The 21,750-nt window shown below is 41.8% G+C and overlaps 1 protein-coding gene across 1 annotated transcript in view; it reads left to right on the plus strand.

Annotated features, from left to right (window-relative positions):
- The first annotated feature begins 3,795 nt into the window (after positions 1-3,795).
- Positions 3,796-21,750, plus strand: part of M1AP (meiosis 1 associated protein) — a 28,448-nt gene continuing 10,493 nt past the window's right edge. The window contains exons 1-3 of the mRNA XM_075499133.1: positions 3,796-4,044; positions 8,731-8,913; positions 16,722-16,899. Of these exons, the coding sequence (XP_075355248.1) occupies positions 3,796-4,044; positions 8,731-8,913; positions 16,722-16,899 (610 nt within the window). The remainder of the gene's footprint in view (positions 4,045-8,730; positions 8,914-16,721; positions 16,900-21,750) is intronic.

Raw genomic sequence — 21,750 nt, forward strand, 5'->3', positions numbered from 1 at the left:
CTAGCAGCTGCAGGTTAATATCCTCTCTAACCACTAATGGAAAAGAGAATAATTAGTTATCAGTGCTTTTTTCTAAATGCAGATCAGAATATTTATTGAACACTTTTTCTGCATCATTAAAGAAAATCATATCCTTATAAGCTAATAGCAGATTTATACTATTTTGAGATTGTCTTTTGTTCTTGATGTGTTTAAGGAGTAGCTTTTATTCTTTAATAATTTACAGAATAATTTTTTATTGTCCTTAAACCTGTTGACTGTTACTGTTTGTTGGTGCATTTTGTTCACCATTTTGTGTGCATTTCCTTGCCAATAGATTGTATTCGTTATTATCATATCTCAAGGTTTGCTTGGTTTTACTCCCTACTTCTCTGTAAACAGACCACTGTCAAAGTAGTTGTCTTCATAGCTGTAGGACTGTAGGGCTTAGCTACCCAGTAAGGCATTCTTAACTTAAACTCATTATTCACATTTTTCTGGTTTTTTCCTTCCCACTTAGAGTGAGGTTCGATCCAAGTTTTGCTGGTTCTTATATTAGAAAGAAGATGGAGACTATCCTTAGTATTCTTTACCCAGTGGCTTTGGCGTTGCCTCTCATTTACAATTTTTTAGACTTGGATATTATTTAATGGCTTTGTATAACTGGAACAAATTAAGCACATAGGATAATATGCAACTGCAGAATGTCATCAGCACTCACAAGTCACTCAGTATGGCAAAGTTTTCTCTCTGTCCCTGTCTTTCTAGTTCTGAAAAATGTATGTCTTCTTGCACTGAGCAAAATGTACATCACCATTAGCAAGTAGCTCTGGCAGTTGGTAAATTCTGTTTTATTGAGCAATAAGTTCACGTCATATCAGCTGCTAGAACTAACAGTTTTCACTCATGCACTGAAATATGGTGTAATCCCTTAGGCTAGGCTCTCTGTCAGTTCCCTTGCTGCTTAAATGAAGATGTGGTTTTACCATAGCAACCAGTTAGACTATTATACAGAAGTCTTCAGTTATCCAGCCTCATCACAGCTAAGTGTAACTGGTGTAGGCTGTAAGAGAGTGGGCAGTTTACACTGTATGTCAAATATTTTACAGAAAACTGCATATAAATCATATTAATATTGATAAGCAGAGATTAATTAAGACACCACAATTATGAAGAAATAAAATTCATTCAGTTGATAAAGAGAATAGCTGATGAGGGATCCATTTTACTAAAGCAGTTTAAAATAAGCATAGCAGTGTCAAGAATGAGAGAATTCATTCAAATTTAGTAAAACTGTCTTTTTCAGAATGAAGGCTCATTTTTCTCTCTGAAACCAATGCAAACCAAAGACCCAACTCGTCTAGATTTCTGACTGCCAGATGGATTTTGTTTCCTTGTTTGAGAAAGCACTGGAGGCTTGCAGAGTTCAGTAGTATGAAGCCTCATCACAAAAAATACAGACAGACAAATATTTTCCCAGATTCAGTGAAGTAATTTAATAAACTCTCCTGTAAATTGTAAAGTTCCAGAAGAGACACTGATTAAAGTGGTATCTGGCAGTTTTCCATTTTCCAATGAAATTTTATCAGGTTACTAGTCAAAGCAAGATACCTACACATATGTACATTATATATATATATTTATATTTTTTTTAATATATATATATATTTATATATATATATTTAACATTTTCACCAGTTTTGAAATTTTAGTCTCAGTTTTGAAATTCAATCTGTGATTGCTCTGTTTTGCCTTCACTGACAAACATCCTAGAAATACAGAGGTTTTTTCTGATGATACTTCAATCAAATAGAAATGCATTTCTTGCTCTTTTCAAGAGTTAGAGAAATTCTTACTCCAAAGTGCTGGAGGCTGTAGGAAATATAGTAGCTTGTCTCCTTGGTGAACATAAAAGAGTTATTTGTCTCAGCTGAAGATACCACACAAATTACAGGAATGCGTACTGGCCTGGGTTCTGACCAGAACCCAACTATGTAAATCCAGGGTCACTTCAAACTTTTGCTAAGCCTGCTTGGATTTACACGGCTGTAGGGAGAAAGAATTTATTCTAGTTCATATTGAGAAGGTATGTGCAATTACACAAACACTTTTCTGGGCACAAGTAGACTTGTATGGTTACATACTACTGTTATTACCAAGACCAAGACACATTTTTAAAGCATTTTCTATATCCTTAGAAACAGCACTGAGTGCCTTGTGCAGATATGTTTAGACTTAGTGAAGAGAAGATTTTAGGCAGGATCTTTGTTCATGATGAAGGAAGAAAAATAATTTTTTAACAGGAAAATGCTGGCTCTTGTGCTTAAGATGTATGCATTGAAGGGAAATGGGGGGGACACAAACGTCATATTCAAAGTCTGAGGATGAGTGCACATGAATACTTTGCCTCTAAACCTTTGAGCCAAACTACGAGGTGTTCACCCGGGGCTTAGGGCTGAGTGGTTTCCTCTGTTTCATACATGTGAGGCACAGGACAGACACAAGACCTGACAGCACACTCCTCCTGTTTGCTTCTTGCTTCTTCTCTGCTTACTATTTCACAGAAACGGTTAAATTTTCTTAAAGATTGTGGGGAAGTCTCTCAAAATGGCACCAGCTGAGCCTTATGCATGCAGAGATATGTAGTGGTGCTGCTGGGTGAAAGGGTGGATATTTGAAAGGAAACATACAAAAAGAGGTGGGGGGGAAACGCGTCCTGACCACACGCTTTGTTCCTGTGCCTAAGGGATCTGTGGTCTGCCAGGGCACTGCAACAAGAACCACCTCTCTTCCCACACACACACAGGGCCTGGGAACTGAGGAGCCCTAATCTTTCCTTTCCTTCCTTGTGCAAGCTGTCACCTGCAACACTGACAGCACCACCGAGCTGTTCTAACAAATCTCTGCGTCATTTGGCACAGCTCTGTGACACATGAAGCACAGCCACCTCCGCGCATAGCATTCCCAGCATCTCCAGCCAGCTCTGGGAATCAAAGCTGGTGTTTGGCTGAAAATACTTTCTGTTGGAGTTTCTGACATTACAGATTTTTTAAGGCTTGCAGCCCTCCCATGTTCTTGAACAGTATGAGATACTGCTGGGCAACCTTAGTGCTGCATTCATTGAGACTTTTGTCAGTGCAGAGAGCTAACCCCAGGTGTTAGATACTCTGAAGGACAAAGGTCGGTTCTCCACCATCCACAAAGTAAAATTTATGTATATGCAATATTTTCTTGCTGCATCATGCTGGCTTTTTTTGGATATGACAGCTACTTGTCTCATACTGCGTATCAGGGAGCGGGGACTGTGTTCTCCTCAACCCTGAGGTTGGGTATATTTGGGTATAATCACTTGGCCACTGCAGAAGTAGGAGTAGGAGTTCAAAGTCTTGCTATCCGTCAGCTGCTGGAGATCACTTCTCTGCTGGAGATTGATGCCATGCACCTGAGCCATACTGAGGGATCATGCGACATACCACACAGCTCATCCATGGGCTCGGCATGTCTATGCTATTAACATTTTTAACTGCTCCAGTTGCATCTGTAAGAGTATATCTGCCATGCATTTTCTTTAGCTGAACCATTTTGTTTCCTGACTGTATGCATTTTCCTTTGTCTTTGTGTGGGTTTATCTTAGAGTATGGACAATGATTGCTTTGGAGAAAGCTGTAGGGGTCTAATTCATTACTGTCTGCTATGTCTCAGGTTGCTTTCAAGTGAATGGGAAAGGGAGAGTCTCACTCATTGCTATTATTTGTTCATTTTTCCTGTTCAGATGCAGATGGATAACTGGACATTTAATACCCATGTTCAGAAGCCATGAATTCCAGAAAATTACTCTCAGAAACACAGAGAACGTTTCCTGCTACTAAAGTACACTGCCAGCAGCCATCACGGATTCTCATTGTGGATGTCACATCACCTTCCTGGACCAACACTTGTTCTGTACTCTCTGAAGCTCTGGAAAATACACTGTGTTTGGCATGCAGTTTGACAGGCCCCTGCCGTGTTCCCCTACTGTGCATCTACGTGGTGCAGAACCAGCAGGAGTGTCTGCTTCCCTTTACGGTATGTGTGAAATTATGACTCTTGGGATCGAACAAACATGAATGCAATACATTGTTGCAGTTCAGTAAAGAAAGTTATGATTTACAACAAACGTATATCTAAAAGTTAATCACTCTCAAAGAGCATAGTTTCATAGACTTCATGGAAGAGGTGAATTTTATGAAAGAATGATGTTTAAAAGGAGGAGTGTCATATTTTTCATCTGTGAAGTTGCTCATGTGCATAAATTAGGTTTTGGGTTGTTCCCTTCTAAAACATCTGTTTTACCTCTCCCTTTCATATGCTACTTGCTGCACTATCTGTACTGCTTCTCTATCAAAATTATCAAACACAACTCTACAGCTGTAATAATTTGGTTGGTGAAATGGTCTGTATACCTGTTGATTACACAAATATTACCACATTGGGAGAGGTTCCAGACATTTAAGGGGAAGGGATCAGAATTCAAAATATTTTTGCCAAATTTGAGAAATATCCTGAAATCGTAGAATCATAGAATCATTTAGGTTGGAAAAGATCCTTAAGATGATCGAGTCCAACCGTAAACCTAACACTGCCAAGTCCACCACTAAACCATGTCCCTAAGTGCCACATCTACACATCTTTTAAATATACAGATCTAAGTCAGTAAGAACAAATATTTCACTCATCTAGGGATATGCAGCAGAACAAATACAGATGGAGAATGACTAGCAGCTCTACAATAAAAGTTTGGGATTACAAAGCATCATAAAGTTCACAAGAATCTATGAAGTCATACTATTATAAACACATATATACACATACTGAGCACTGTCATTTATACTACATTAGTGTAAGCACACAGTATTAACCCTTCCGCTTTATTCAGCAATGGTGAAAACATTCTGAAATATTTTGTCAAGCTTTCACATCTCAGGAAAGGTAGAGGCCAACTGGTAAAAAAAAATCAGAGGTCAACAGTAATTTAGCAAATGTGATCTGCAAGAAGACTGTGGCTAACGGTGGTGTTTATTTTGTAGAATAGGTTATAGATAATGTGACAAGGATAACTAAGGGGATACCAAAGAAAGATTTTCTGGAGGTATTGTTAAATCAGTCTGATTAGGGGCTTTAAGAACAGACACTTGTCTTGCTTCCTAGGATGAATTTACATGTAATTCATCCTGGCATGTCACCGCAGGATGGACTAGGTAATCTGTTTCACAACTGGTTCCAGGCCTGTTTTCTGTGATTTTGCATTATGTCCAAGTTAATTTGTAAGTGTCTGGGGCCAAATACCTGCTTTTGTATTTGCTAGGTATGTCCTGACACTGATCCAACATGTGCTGGCTGACAGTAACCTCAGATCTCATTTGGTAATCATGGGTCACCAGAGCACAACTGCACTTTGACACAATCCCTCTACTTGCCCCATCATACGAATCTTCTGCTCATGATAGGCTGTCTTTTTTATTTAAACAACAATTCCTCATTTTTATAATCACAGTTTTTAAAGACAGAGGAACCCTTAGATCATTGTTTGGTTCCTTCATATTACAGACTATTATATTTCACTAAAGTACCCATATATCATTAAAGCACTTCTTCCAGAAAGACATCTAGTTTTGATCTGAAGATATTACGAGATGGAGAATCAAGTACTTCTATTAATAATTTCTTCCAGTGGCCCCAGATAAACAGGGCATGCTGTTTATCACATTGACTTTCTGATCTAGCTAAAGAAAAACTTGATACTTCTCAGTAAGGAACCAAGATAGAGCTATATTAAAGGTTGCTTATTAGACAAATCATATGAAGTCAGGAAAGCCCCAGAGCTGAAAATAGAGATTGGGAGAGTACATGGGGAAGTGTCATATACGGTTACCCTTTTCTTAGTCTTTCCTGGGCACTTGTTTATGGTCTCTGTTCCTACTGGTCTCCCCTATTGGCCTAACTCTAACAAGTCCAAAGAGCTTCCCTGAAAAGGGCAGTGGGATGCCAAAGAGAAGGAAACCAGGAAGAAAGTAAATAACTGTGGAGGACAACAGATGGTGACAAGACGGGAAGTGAGCATTAAAGCGTCAAAAAATTTTAATGTAGGACTGAGTAAGGACTCTGAGCAGAGCACCTCCAGCTGACAGGCCCTGTTCCTACTGGTTTTCCCTTGGGATGGGCAGCCATCCCCGACAACTCCCAGACCCTCCCTGACAAAAAGGGCTGAAAAAGAAACAAGGCAGAAAGACACTAACTACAGGGACTAGCAAATTAAGAAAGTGAAGTGGGTGAGGGTACAACATGTGGAAGGAGACGGATGGGGCAGTGAGCATAGTGCCTACCCTGGCTCATGGCCAGCTTTGATCTCTCATTTTGGGTAGCTTTTCTCCAGAAGCAATGTAGTGTTGCAGATTAAAATGTTTTGCTGGACACACAGTGTGAAATTATGAATTCTTGGAGTTGTGTAATGAAGGGGCAGGGTCACATGTGAAGAGACACGTCAAGGCCTATGGCACTGGTCTGGGTGTCAGCGCCCAGAAGAGGGGTGCAGTCAGAAATAGTTAAACAACACAATTTGTGCTTAGAAGTTTAACTTATGTCCCAAGCACATTCCAGAGTTGAAACTGCAGCTTGCGTAGACTCGCCTAAGTTAACATTTAAAGTAGCTGTGCATATACAAGAGAAAATGCAGCTGTGCTGGCACCAGTTCCAAAGGACAGGTACTTAACTGCACTTCAGGCTGCCCTGCAGCCCATGCTGAGCCCTGCTCTGCCACAGTTAGGAGCAATACTTGACCTGAGACAGCTGGTTTACTTCTGTGTGAGCTGCAGCTCCCTCCTGGGATTGCGGGGCAGGCATCTGAACTGCAGGGAATTTTGCCGTAGCACTTTGAAGAAGCTCCTGGCTGCATCCACTTGGTGCACTTATTGAAGATTGCTAACCTCACAGCAGAACTGACATAATGGGCCAGACACTTCTTGCACTGTAGAGTACAAAGTGCGGTGTCTTTCCTTAAGACTGCTCTCTTCACCATTCTGAGGCAAGGTTTGAGCCGTCCCAGCTTTCTTCCCCATCTTATTTGCAGAACCATCAGAGCTGTTTGTGAACACATGCCTGAGCCCCATGGTTCATAACTCAGTCACACTGAAAGATCATGCTGTAAACTATGGCTGCTCAGGAGTGGTTCAGGGAGTCAGAACTCCAAGCATCTGAAGCAAATGAGTCATATGTTCATCTGTTGCCTCTTCTGTAAGGAAGGTGACCTCTGGCAGCAGTGTCTTACATTGCTTCAAACAGATTTGGTAGAGTTCACTAATAATCTCTCCTATGGCCAGAATTTGCCAGTTTACCTGCTGGGTATGTCTCGACTCCTTTGAGTTCTTGTTGAAGCTCAGGTGAGCTGACATCTGTGTCAATACTAGATGAGATGCTCCACACTCCTTTGGATCCTGGGTGCTCCCTAGCATTGTCATGTCTATGCTAAGAAAAGGTCATGGCTGGGTAATAGATACCAGGTAGCCTCAACTAATATTGTGTGGAAAAAGAGTATGAGAGGGGTCTACCATGATCCTGACCAGCCTAGTTCATATTCAGACTGCCTTCTGTGGGTTTAGGAGACCATTATAGAGTGATACCAAGTTCAAGGAAGTGCTGAGCAACATATGTGATATAAGGGTTCAGCAGCTCTGGACTGCAGGTAATCTAAATCACCATAGCAGACAGTGAGAATATGGCCCAATATCCTCCAATCCATGAGACTGACACAAAGCACTGTAGTGGAGCACAATGGGTTAATAATCTGTGCATTTATAATGTTCATCTTGCCATAATGAGTCAGACCAGCTGTCCTCGGGGCAGCCGTTGTACAGTGGTAGCTGTTGCCTGAAGGAATAAAACATTTTTACAAGTGACAGTTATAGAATAATTTTTCCTTTCTAACACTTGCACTGGTAGCTCATCTTTGAAGCAGGAGGGTCCACAGACCTTCCATCAGAGTTTGCTTTTTTGATAATCATTACCGTGGTGAATGTCTTAAAAGAGCAGTACAAGAGCACAAGAAATGCCCTCCTTAGTCAGACCAACAGTCCATCAGCCCAGTTTCAAAAGGAAAGGCTGTTTTGGGGGAGTGCCCCAGCCCAGTCACTTTCTGAAGTTCATTCTTCTCACACTCCCCTAGTTCCACAGTTGTTGTATTAAGAATGACAGAGGATACATTTGAGGCTATTCCTCTTGGTATCTGCTTCTGGACCTGTTACCCATGAGTTTGCGGAACACCTTTTTGAACCTGTTGCCACAGTCTGACTCCAAACCCTCCTGAACGCAAGTTGCAGAGATCCACAGCTCGACGAGTAAAGGAGTATGGATATGGCAGGGGTGACTATGGCCTAGGGGTATCACACCGCATAAATGCTCCTATTTATGTCTCAAGTTCCGCCTCTGCGTTATGCAGGGCCAGAGGACAGGGGCGTGCCAAACTACTACATTTTGGCTAGCAGCAGGCAACAGGTAGACAGCTGAAAACTCGAGGAGTGATCATGTGTGTTGTTACTAGCGTAATAATCAGCTGGTTTTGATTCATATCACTGTTCACTGCTTTATGACTTGGCTCCTGCCCCCAGTCTTGTCTCAGTGCTGTGAATTCAAAAGCCTCCTTCTGCATTGTGGAAAAATATTTCATATTATCAGTTTGACATTTCCAGTCTTTCAATTTCATTGAATACTGTTTTGCAGCAAGTGAAAGAAAACTTTGCACGAATTCAAGCCTGCATTTCGGAGCTCCGTTCGCTACCAAGAGAAGGCTGTTTCCCACAGGGGGGAAATGGAGTGGTGCAAGCTGTGCAGGATGGATTGCAACAGTTCAAACAATACAGCAGACACACAGGAGCAGGAGGCTCAGCAAATAGTTCTGTTGAGGTAAGAAAACGTTGGGAAGGTAGTGGGAGCCATCCACCAGACTTGCCACTTGTTAGCACATTAAGATGATAGTCTGCATGGTTGTATCTAAGGTCCATGGGAGGGAGAGAGTAATTAAGAAAATAAGCCCTCAAAAAAACCCCATGTGGCAACCTCCAAATGCTCACAGAAACTAGACAGATTCAGGTTTGAGTTGCTGATGGAGCTGACTTACTTTACAGTATAGAAAAATGAATTTAATTTCCAGGCATTTAAGATTGGATGTTTTTTCAGCTCTACTTTGATTACTTTCACAGAAGAACTGTGTCAAAGGCAAAGACATTGTCCAAGGCAATGTCATACTTATGGACATGATTTTCCTTTCAACCTACCGTTACATTCTGCGGTTATGGTTTCTGGAACTTTCACTGATACAATAGGATGTTTGTACAAAGGTCCTCATCGTGCCTGAAAGCATGTCCACAATTCATTGAAAGTGAATTCATACAGACCAAAAAAAATGCATTTCATCTTGAGGGTAGCTGGTATAGTTGCAAAGGACAGGAAAAGCCTACAGAATGGTCATTGTTTTGGCACAGTCAACTCAGTTTTCAGAGTAAAAAGAAAATATGGTCAGTATTTGGAATAGCAAGAGGGTTTGTTTATAAATAGCATTTTTCTTTTCTCAGTGGCAGGCTGGGAGTTCCACAGGGCTCCTACTCCGCAAATTGTAATAGGGGTCCCTTACAATACATTGTTGGCAATGGCTATGTGAAATAACTGCAAAGTCTAAAAAGACCATAGTAACCACTGTACAACGGACAGCCCCTGAAACTCAGGAAGCATCATGTCTGTTCTTGGCATCCTTGGCATCCCTACATGGGGTGAATGGAAAAGGTAATCTCTGACACCTTTATGGCAGGCACAGAAAGAATGGGGTAATCCAATTGCTTTGCCCGTGCCCCAGAGAATTAGGGGAGAACTGTGCCTGCTGTAATCCTGATGCACTAGTACTTTATCCCCACTCCTTGCACTTTACAAGGCCCTGAATAAGGTGCAGCTGCTAATACATTAAGAGCACTTTTTCTCTCTCACTTCCCGCTTCATGAATCATGCTTTATAAACGTATCTCTCTCATATTCTACCTACACTCACATAGTTCAGGAAATTTCATAAAAGACAGCCTAAAAGCAAATTCTACAGCTAAATAAGCATTCCTGCATCATGAAAAGTATTTCTGTTCATCCCAGCTCTAGGCTATGTGTTATTCTGTATCCCATGCCACAGCATACATGCCAAATTTCCTTCTAAGGAGGAAGGCCCTGGGAAGGGGGAGTAAAGTGTTTTGAAACACCACATGCAAACATTTCCTTTCTGCTCAGACTTTGTGAAATTTTGGGACTGGCTATTGATGATTTGCCTGGAGAAAGTACAAAGAACAGGGACGTTAGCTAAATAAGCCTTGTTGGACAGGTTAGCGATATTAGTTGGAATGGTAGGACAGCCTGATGTTTGTCTGGGATTTCAGTACACATACATACTGGTCTCTGGTTTCCCAGGATTCTCGGTGGGAATGAACATGCACACAGCAGGACTGTCCAGTGCTTCCTGAGCACTGCTTGTCCTTTCACATCAGTTGATTCCCAATTGCATAGGTGTGTTGTCACTTTAGTTTGAGCAGTGGCTCTGACATGACCCTATGTACAGTGAACATGCCAGAAAATTTTAGGTATTCAGCAGGCTAGCTGTCTCAGAGATCCAATGTCCAGAAATCCTGCATTAATATATCAAGTCCTCAAATCCCTCTGGGCAGATTCCAGTAGAAAAGGGGACATATCTAGGGAAAACTGTATGTACAGCAGTCCTGAGGCAGGCTCTAATAGATTTTGGTGCATGCTAGTGGCTGTATTCTCAGCTGGGTGTGTATACTTGCATAAGCAGGAGGGAAGCTGCTAACACCACACGAGAACATATATGCAAATGTAGAAAGCAGAACAAGGTTCACAGGAAGAAGTTGGTTTTTTCTTAAAGTAGAATCAACTGATGTGAAAGGACAGGCAGTTATCAAGAGGGGAAGGACTCAGAAGTGGTGTTTTCTTCTGGACATGAAGAAACATCAGCTCCAAACTATCTTTTATTTCAGACTTCACAGGCTCAGGGTCCCCCTGGTTTTGGAGCTTTGTCAGTCCTAAAAAGGAGTCCAGACTCCCATGAGTGAAATTTCCTCAGTCCTTCTACTTTATTTAGATCCTCAAACCCTTCCAGAGTCATGCTGTGATTAGGCAGACTCTCCCAGCCATAATTAAGACTCACTTCTAGTGTCTATCCAGGAAGCATTTCTTCTGATTCACTGCTTTTCTGTGTTTTCTTAGGGCCTTGAGGCGCTGACCATTTCAAGTGTGATTTGTGCTTTAAGTTCAAAGCTGGGGGTTGGAACAAACAGAGTACGCTTTTGAGACAAGACCTTTTTTGACACACAACAAAATCCAGCATGTCTTCTAGTGTAGTTGAAGGAATGAGATAGCTACATTCAAAATTAAGTTATCCATTAATATAGGGCGTTTATACTCCACTAAGCGATCCTTGTTCCTCTAGATTATGCAAATTATCTAGATTATTATACTTTTCATTGCAAGGGGATGCAAGACACCTACTGCAGTGATAGGCTGTGGTAGGTATTATATACTTATTTTGAAAGTGTTGACCACCATTTTTACAATCTACTTTCATTTTCTCATAGGAACAGTGTACATAGATGCAACACTAATTCCTCCTCTTCTGACAATTTATCAACTCATATTTGCTCTTGTATACTTGGATCAGCCTGGAAAATTGGGTGTCCTCCACTCTTCTAGAATTAATCTGACCACATACCACTTTGTTGATAATTTTGATAGGTAACCAAATGTTTTTCTTCTTGGTACCAGAAAATAGTGAGTTCACATGGTTTGTTACTGTCCTTGGCCCTGCAAAAGGTCCTGGGTATGTATACTCAGTTCCATCTAAAGAAGACCCTAAAGTAGAGTCTTTTTAAAAATGCTCAGGGGAATCTGAGAAGAGGTAGAGCTGGCTGTTTTGCCTAGCTGGAACAGCAGTCTGACCAACATTTCTATGATTAATTCCAGTATACCCAAAGCAGAGAATGATGTAGTAGATTTTTGTATTAAAAAACCCCAAACAAAACAACAGCAAAACCACAACACTCAAAGAACAAGCAAACAAAAACCCACTCTCAAACATGCACGGATTCTAACTTGAAAGAATTCTTAGGGAGGACAAGAACTCTGTAACCCAGGACATGTGGCCGTTCTTCAGAAAATTCATGCAGCAAACTGTACTTAAATTGCTGCATAGAGAATCTCTGCCAGATAATACCTCATAGAGTATTAGAGAACCTTTGCAGAGGGTCAGTTGAACAGGTAGGAGGAGCTTCTTTAGAAGCCTCTCAATGACAGCTGAACATATAATCCCCTTCCCTTCACCACATTCAAAATAATGTCCGCACCAGAGACACTGAATTTTCCCGGTTTCCATACAACAGCAGATACCACAGACATCAGTCACGCTTGCCAGCTCTGGTCCTCCCTCTGAGTTGCTCCATGCTAACTATATTTCATTGCCTGTTTCCGCTGCCTTACTTCCCTTTGGGCTGTTTGTGACAGGCATCAAATGTTTCTTCCAAGAATGCATGCCTTATAAAGCAAAGGGAAAGAAAAATTAAATTAAGAATAGCTTTTTTTGTGGCTTCATTAGTGGATACAATTTATAGCGATCCTATTTCAAAAATATCCAAAATAAAACTAGAGAGATAATTCAAAGAACATAGAGATCTGAAGTATTATAGTACACTTGATTTTAGCACAGGTACTGGAGAGGATACTGAGGGCTTCCAAAAGGCAACACATCATACTTGCCTATCTTGAGGAAACTTTAGCTCAAAGTTTGGTTCTGTGGAGAATTTCAAGGACAAAAGACTTCTCTCCAAGCTAGCAATTATTCCCAATCTGCATGCTGCATAAATGTAACCTGTGGATGAAATTCCGTTTTCTGCAAATCCCAACAAAAGGTGTTTCACAGACCTAAATGGGATCTAAGGGGTGGCCTTGGTCTTTCACATAAGGGTGAATAAGCACCATCAGATCACTAAGGAGCCAGGAAGTGAGCAGAAGAGCACCTACAGTTCTCAGATCTTTGTTGAAAAATAAAAGCCAGTGATCACAGAAAGGCAGAAGAGTATTTCACCCTTACAGGAGGCCATGTTTCTAAAAAAGGCAGCTTTCTGCTTCAGATACTTCAGTGATTGAATTTTTGTTTTCATCACAAGCATTTTTTAATGCAAAGTTGGATATTTATTTCTGTTTCCTTTTCTCAGAAGGTATTGAATGTTTTTGCTCAGATACAGTATCTTTTGAAGAAGGGAAAAGAAAAAGATTCCTTCTTGGATGTGAAACCTGGATAACTTAAGCCAGTTAAAGTAGGCTTAAGTTTTACCCTGTTAACCCTGTTTTTAACCCTGTTAAATTCAACTGTATCAGGTAGACCACATGTGGTGACGGAGTACTTAATGTTTCCCACAAGCATTTTCTATTTAGTCCACTGCGAAGAGAAGTAGCAATTCTGTTTCTGTGATACTTTAAAGCATTAGTGAAACACTGGAACAGGTTGCCCAGAGATGTGGTAGATGCCCCATCCCTGGAAACATTCAAGGTCAGGTTGGATGGGGCTCTGAGCAACCTGATCTAGTTGATGTCCCTGCTTATTGCAGGGGGGTTGGACTAGATGACCTTTAAAGGTCGCTTCCAACCCAAACTATTCTATGATTAGAAAACATATTAGGAGACGTATTTCTGCATTGAACTATGAAGCATGGACAAGAGAAAATAAGCCCTACTTTATCGAGTTTTTGGAACTCCTAGTTCCATCTGTTTTTCGATGGGATGAATGTCCAGTTCTACCAATATGATTTCTTCTGTTTCAAGAGCTTCATGCCTTAGTTAAGTGCCCTCATAAATCAGTTGATTCCATTATTTTGCAGTTAAGATTTAACATAAGACTTATCTGGAGTGCTTGTTATTCATCAATATGTAATGCTTTTTATGTCATTTTGGTGCATCAATGCCCAATTGCCAAACTGGCATCTCAGTGGCCCTGTTACTGAGATACAGTAACCCATGGTGCTGCCTGGAACAGTAAATTACAGGCATATAATTACAGTCAGTAAACAACTGAGGAGTAAATAATTGGGAACAAGTAAGATCACTATCTGTGATATCCTACAGCAGAGGAAAGACACTTAGCAGAGGAGTGTGCACAGCTGGGCAGGAGGAGAACAGGCAGCCAGCAATAGGCCAGACCTTGATCTGACATCAGCAAGGCTGCCACAGCTGCATGCTCCCAGGCCCAACCAGTTGTGAGGCTGAGCATGTATTCCAGCAGGCAGATGCACACAGAGCACATGTATACAACACATATATACATGCATCGTTGGTCACACGGATCACAGACGGACACTCAGGGCACTCACACGAACACAGACTGCACCAATGGCCTCAGCCTGCTCCCCTCTCTGCCCGAGCAGGACAGAGATCCGCTAGCAGGAATATATATATATACACACACACACACATATACACACACATGCACGTATCTATCTCCATACATACAACGTGGATCCCTCCAGCAGCTGGGCTCAGACACTCAGTCTGCCCAGTAGCTGCCCCTGGATCCTGGTCTCCCCAGTTGCTAGCTTCTGGACATACGAGTCCCCAAGACTGCAGCCCCACTCCAGTTGCTTGTATAGACCATCATGTGTACACACACACACACACCAGAGAACTGGCCAGGACTCCCCTCGTCCCTCTGATAGCCAGCTCCTCCCATGATCTTGCCCTTAGAGACCTCCTTGCTCCCAGGCTGTTTCACCTATTCACCAGCTGGTCCATTTTGATCTTTGCTAACGATCACATGCTCACTCATGCTTGCTGCAGCCGCTGCACCACAGACACATGGGCATCCAACCTGTGGTGTGGCTCCAGCTGCTGCACTGAGACCCCACACACACACACGTGCACACAGAAGAGAGCCCTCACCCAGGCCAGGGCTGGGAAGGAATGCAAGAAGAAGATGGGACAGACTGTGGTGATCAGGGCAGGGCCTGGCCAGGCAAGCATACTGACCAGCCAACTGTTTACACAGGACCGGGTCTTTTTAACCCCTTACCCCTCTATTTTCCCACACTTGTTCCTTCCCAAATCACCTAGCTCCATCCCTTTGCCCACGTTTGGTTTCTCCCCTAAACATCCTGTAATAAGCCTTGTGCCATCCCAAACTGTTCTTTCCCTGCATCCCATAATGTGTCCCACACCCCTAGGCAGCAACCCCCCTCTCAGTTGGAAAGGTGCTTGGGGTTTGACTCGTCTTCATGGGCTTCACACCTGGACAAGGGCTCTCTGGGGACAGCCCAGGCAGCAGCCCTCAGAGGGTGTCCCTTCCTCCAAGCCCCTAATTTGGTTTCCTGGTCTGACACCGTGCCTCTGTGCTCCTTTAGGCTTGGGAAGTGGGTGTTTGAGGGGCTGAGGGCAGTAGCCAGGACAGGGCATTATTTGGGCTCTTCTGCCTGTCACTGTGTCTTTGTTCTCCTTTGTGGGTGTGCAGATGAGCTTTCATCACATAGCCAAAGATTTTAATGAAATTAAGGTGTACTAGTGGAGTAAATGCTCTATCTATAGCTGTATAAAAAAATAATAGTATCTTTAGATGGTTCTGCTCCCCCCAACTCAAGAACAGTTCCTGTACTTGATTGATCCTGTCCATCATTACTGCTTCATTCCCAGTATCTCATAGATAAACACTAAGGATAGATCTGGATAGAGAAGGTATACTCCCTGCCCCCTGCACTGCCCTCCCCCCCCCCAAAAAAAAAAACCAACCTAACCCTTGAACTGTCACTTCTGTTGGCGTTGTTTAGTATCTTTGCAGAACTCATTTGTGAAGGTCTACTGTTAAGTTTCCCCAAATGCTCCCTACAGGACATTTGTTAGCAGCCTTACCTAAAATATACCTTATCCTTTATTCAGAGTTATTAAATAGTCCTTTGGAGCAATGAGCAGATGGGCTGAGAAGACTCAGTTCTTCACCATCACTAAATATCAGGCAAGGTCAGAACTCAAAGCTTTCTCACCTAACCACTCTTTCAGGGTAAAAGCTGGTGTCAAACATGCCTGACATGTTTCTAGAAACCATTGCTGATTGTCAATGATGAAGAAACTCTTTGCAGTCACTTACTTAGTATTACATCAAAACTGGGAGTTGGGAATCACACCTACTGTTGTTAATCACACCTACTCTTAAGAAACATCTTTAGGATAGACTATATACTTCTTTAAAAAAAAAAAAATTCCCATTCAGCCTTCAAGTGAGAAGGCCAAATTTAGTCTACCTCAATTATAATTGATGCAGTAACGGGAAGTGGCACCATCCCTTAGAAAGTCTCAGGCAGAGGCCCTCCTATACGCACAGACTCACTGATGGTAAGTGCAAAGCATAGAATACAAGACAGTTGTGGATTGTTCCACCTTCTTCCAGCGGTGCACAAAACCTGTTGGTGTTCCTACAGTGAACCTCCTAATCCATTTCATATTGGCTTAAATATAAGCCAAAGCTCAAAAAACTGCCTTTAAATCTGCTTTGGAATAGATGAGATATTGTAGCAAGGTTTCTCTTCTCTCTCCATAGTGGGACCTATGCTATTCAAACAGACCAGGCATCATCACCTATCAAGAGAGGATTAGAGTAGAGGCAGCTCTTGCACACTCTGATTTGTGTTTCAGATCACAATTTTGACTAGCCAGTCCAGCAAAGAAATGGTAAAGCAGCTGGAAAAAAAGTTAAAAGAGGTAGACCTTGTGAGTCTGCGAAGAATACAAGTCATTGAGGTTTTGAAGAGAGACTTTCTGGAGCCTGAGGATGTGGAACAGTGCATGCCAGCAGAAGAGCCCAGCAGTAATGGTGAGTATAAGACAGACAGGGTACTCAGGGAAGGTATGGCTTTGGACAGCAGGACAACAAACCCTAGTTCTTGCTTTGGTCCAATATCTGCTACTTTCCTTTGTGCCATTTAGTGTCACTCATGTAAGTGGGAACTACAGCAAAAAATTTGTACCACAGCACTTCTCTGGGGCTTTATCACATTTGGGCAAAATTAGCATATAGACTTCATGCATTACTGCATCTTTTGGTATTACCTAAAATTGACTTCATGTGCAATACAGCTTTATTGAGGGGTTAAAGAGAAAAACACATAGAGTTTATGGGGGTAACACACTCTCAGACACACATATACTCATACTGCTGAACATCATCCTGGGCAACTGACTGGCTGATCAAAAGATCCTCGGTGCAGGCAGAGGCAACCAGAATCCTTGAAGCAGGTAGTCAGGGAAGAGAGAAGCAGGCAGACAGGTAGAAGGGAAGGAAGGAGAAGCAGGCAGGCCATTTACAGTTTCAATGATGCTACAGAGATAACCCTCTCCTCCCCCTCACCAACTCAAGATCTTGTCCTTTTACAAGATGTTTGGTTTCTAGACAATTCTTAGCCTTTAGTCCTTTCCCCCAGACTACATATTGCACAATGCTGGGAAGAGTTACTTTCCCAGACTAAGTCAGGTACTTACCTTGTTGATGAGGTTTTTTTGTCACTGATATTGTTCTTGCTCAGCTGCTGCTTCTTTTCTCTATGCTTATGGCAGTTTTTCTTGAGCTCTTAAGGTTGTACTTCTTCAGTAATTACATATCAATGAGTTCTTTGTAGCCCTGCAGCCTCTTCCAATCCCGGTCTCCATTTCAAAGGCCTTTACTGACGACACTTAAACTCCCCATCAACAAGACACACCTGGTACCAAGCTCTGGTTCACACAGCAAGTTCTCACAACGAGTTGATAACAAGCTTAAAAACCTGAGTCCTGATGCCTTGCAAAGTTAGTGTAAGACCTGTTACTAGCAATGACAATATTGTTTTTACTGAGTTACAGGCAACGTTGGATGTTGTTGCCTTACCTGTTTCTAGCTGTTCTTTTCTGGTTGCAGTAGCAAATTTCTGGTCAACTGGCAGAGTAGGGGCTGGGAATGTTCAGGTGGATCACATATTCCCTTTTGCCACGTTCCCTCGCACACCTGGCCACATGCTTCATTAGTGAAAGAGCAAGTACACCCCAGACCCTGAATGTTATTTTCCCTGGCCATATATCTGAAGATATCCTCCATTAATCTGACAGTTTTCAGCAGTGAGAATTTAAGCTATAGTAATGAGAAATTCAGAAACAGAAATTCCTGTTAGCTCCTGTTTTGAGCCTTTTTGTTTCAAAGCAAAAGGTGCTGAGCAGACTCTAAATAAACTACCCAGATGGTGATCAAAAGTCCAATACCACAGCGTTTCAGTGGTAGAAGCCTGTACATTGCAATGCTGCTATAACTGCAACTTTCATTTCTGTATTTCTTTTTACCTGACCTTCAATTCTGCTCAGTTATTTCAGCTCTTTCTCGAGGCTGATAAAATCACTGCTAAATAGAAGGAGTTTACACTGGTTTTCCCCCACCTGCAGCACAACACTGACTAGGTGCATCTTGCTACAGACAATGACTGCTCTCCATGCTGCCTCTACATCCCACTAATCTGGTGGCAGACCAAATCAAACACTGAGTTGTATAATCAAGCACTTAGAGGTATATCAACCCTCTTACTACCCGTTAAAAGCTTCCTGCCCTGAAGGGGCAGTCTCCCTCAGCGAGACATAGCTGGTTATTCTGGCCTCTGCTTGTTTGAAAACAGGCCTCAAGGAGAGTGCTCATCTCTGCAGGTAAAGCTGCTTGGCTGGAGAAAGGCAGTGCCTTCTTTTTCTGACCAGCACTAACACTGGGAACAGTGAGTCCTAACGAAGAGGATCAAGGTTCTGTCGCTCTGATGTGACTTTAGAATTAATTTAATATGCCAAAACTGCACCAAAACCACGAGTTACAAAATTCTGGAAGGAACTGTTGCCTTCAGCTCCAAGGTTGAGGTATTCTTTAAAAGCACCAATCTTGTCCGTATGGGAAGAGGGCAGTATTTTGGGTGGTTGCAAATGCTGGCTTCTCAATTGAGGAGGATTATTGTCAGGACTTTGCATTGAGCTGGTGCTGCACAGAACCCTGCAGGGAAGCCTTGGAAAACTAGACACCACGGAAGAGGAGATGCTGTGTGCCTCACTGTCACAAGACGGCTTTAGAGCATGCAAAAGCCCACCATATTGTTTTTAAAAGTGAAGTTGTGTAGCCCTTTCACCCAATAAATGGAATAAAAACATAAATGGGGACACAAAGGCCATTGAAATTTCAGATGATGACATTCTAATTTTCTGAGTCTTCTACTTATGAGAAGGCTCAGATGGTCTGAGGTCCAGCAGCTAGAACAGCAGAAAGAGACAGAAGCATACAATGGTACAAAGACTTTTCATGAAACCCAGTCAGAAAATATTTCCGCTCTCATTGGTACGCATGGAGAACATTAACTGTTAAGACTTCAAAAAGAGGACAATAGGGCCAACCAAGAAAGGAGCTCAAACTCTAGCAATCTAACATTAAAGCCCTAGAGCAGGTCAGAAGAGATTATTAAACTATTTGCTCTCTAAGAGGAGCACTGGGGAATGGGTAGTCCAAATAATTTGAAAAAGGAGTCCAGCTGATTTATGAAGAGGATTTTTTACCTGTTGGAGCTCCTTTCCTCTGTTTCTGCAAAAAAATTTCATTGTATTAGAAAAAATTACAGTAAAGAACATTGATGTTGCAAGATCTAGCATGCAGGAAGTGCAACAATTAGTGCTGTGTTCAACTGCAGCCTATCACCCACTACAAAATAAACATTGTGATGCAGCACTTAATTATGAGGTTCATCCCACCGTGGATATTTCTTCCATTAGTTTGTTTAGTGGCTGTTGGAACCTACTTACATTTTTAATATCCAGAGCACTGCTGTGACATTGCATCCTGCATTTATATGTGTAGCACATCGAAAAACCATCTCTTTTTAAATCCTCTGCCTGAGAAATTAATTTTGTGCCCTCTCCATCTGAGCTTATTGGAAGCAAATGACAGTTTCCAATTTATTTTTTCTGTCATTGTTCTATGTAGCTCTACCACAGAGCTCAGAGATCTTAAAATGTTGTGAGTCTGATTAGCCTGAAAATTTTTAACCTATTTGTAATGGCTTTGATAAATTGCTCTCAAAATCTCTTCTGACCTGCTCTAGGGCTTTAATGTTAGCTTGCTGGAGTTTGAGCTCCTTTCTTGGTTGGCCCTATTGTCCTCTTTTTGAGGTCTTAACAGTTAATGGTCTCCATGTGTACCAATGAGAGTGGAAATATTTTCTGACTGGGTTTCATGAAATGTCTTTGTACCATTGTAGGCTTCTGTCTCTTTCTGCTGTTCCAGCTGCTGGACATGCTTTGTAAGGATCAGTTAGCTGTGTCCTGCTAGCCAAACTTCCTCAAAGTTCTTTCATCTCACTGTCCTAAATTTTCAAAAGGGGTGGTTTAAATCTGGTCTCCAAATCAGGAAGCTCTCCTGTCCAATGCAACTTTTGACCAGACTACACTGATTTTTTTATCCAGCTACTTTGGGTATGACTTTCAAAACAGCCTTCCTGTCAGGCAGGAGGGTTGGTAGGAGGCGGCTGTTACTGGCATCTCTCCCCTTTCTCTTGTATGGATGTTTCTTGGGTATGAAGGAGCTGAGTGCCTCTGCACCTGAATTCTGACATTCACTGCGGTAATCCTTACATGTTCTTCCTTAAGCCCAACATTCTGCTTCTCCAGAACCTTCTGTTAAAACATACTTAAAATCAAGGTTTTCGTTTCTCTCCTGACTTAATATCCACAACTCCTGATTTCAAGAAGGAGAACAGGAACATGTTGTTTTCCTAGATTCACCCGTTTTTCATAAATACATCCACCAGTTGTCTGTAATGACCGACCCGGACCTTGATAGAATAGACCAGAATGGTCTGTTTGGTGTTTCACCTTTCTTTCCCAGTTAACTTGGATGCATTAATCTTTTCTTTTTAACAGACTGCACATCATATTTTCTCTGGGAGATAACTCTCTTGGCCATTACACAACTGGAGTAAAGGATTTTTTGTTTTGTCTTTTAAATACTGACAGTCTTCAAGAATATGACTTAATTTTGTTGCAGTCATAACACAGGGGTACAGTTTTATTAGATTTCTGAATCAAGCCCACAGTTTCTGGAGAATCAAGAACCTTTAGAAAGACATCTAGTTTTAAGGTAAAGAAATAAGGTGGAGAGGTCTGTTACAGACCAGCAACAGCCACCTATTAGCACGAATGCCAAGTTTGGAAGCAATAGAAATGTGGGCAGACTCTAACAATGAAGAGCTGTAGCTCTTTATTATTACTAGAATTTTTTTTCTCCACCCGAGGACCCAAGTTTTGTTACTGGCAGACTCCCTGAAAAGAAGTAACAGGTAAGTACGTGTGTATAACATTAGTGCAGTCAGGTAGTTCTTTTGCATGCAACAGTAGCGCTGAGTTTTATTCTCTCCAAACCTCAAAAACAAACTGATAATTTATTTCACTATGCGTGGTTACAGTATTTAAGGTGACACAAAAGTGAAATTTTAAGCACAGTTTGCAAAAATGTTCACATTATGAGTTAAGTAGTGGTGAACATCATATGTGTATTTAAACCAAACTGTATTAATTTAGTGACCTTTGAAATGGCACAGACTAAATATATTAGGAAAAGGCAGGATGAGGGATTTCCAAGAATGGCTGAAACATGGAGTGATTGAACAGGAAACAAAGCTTT

The sequence above is a fragment of the Mycteria americana genome, chromosome 4 (assembly GCF_035582795.1).
Source record: "Mycteria americana isolate JAX WOST 10 ecotype Jacksonville Zoo and Gardens chromosome 4, USCA_MyAme_1.0, whole genome shotgun sequence".
NCBI lineage: Eukaryota > Metazoa > Chordata > Aves > Ciconiiformes > Ciconiidae > Mycteria > Mycteria americana.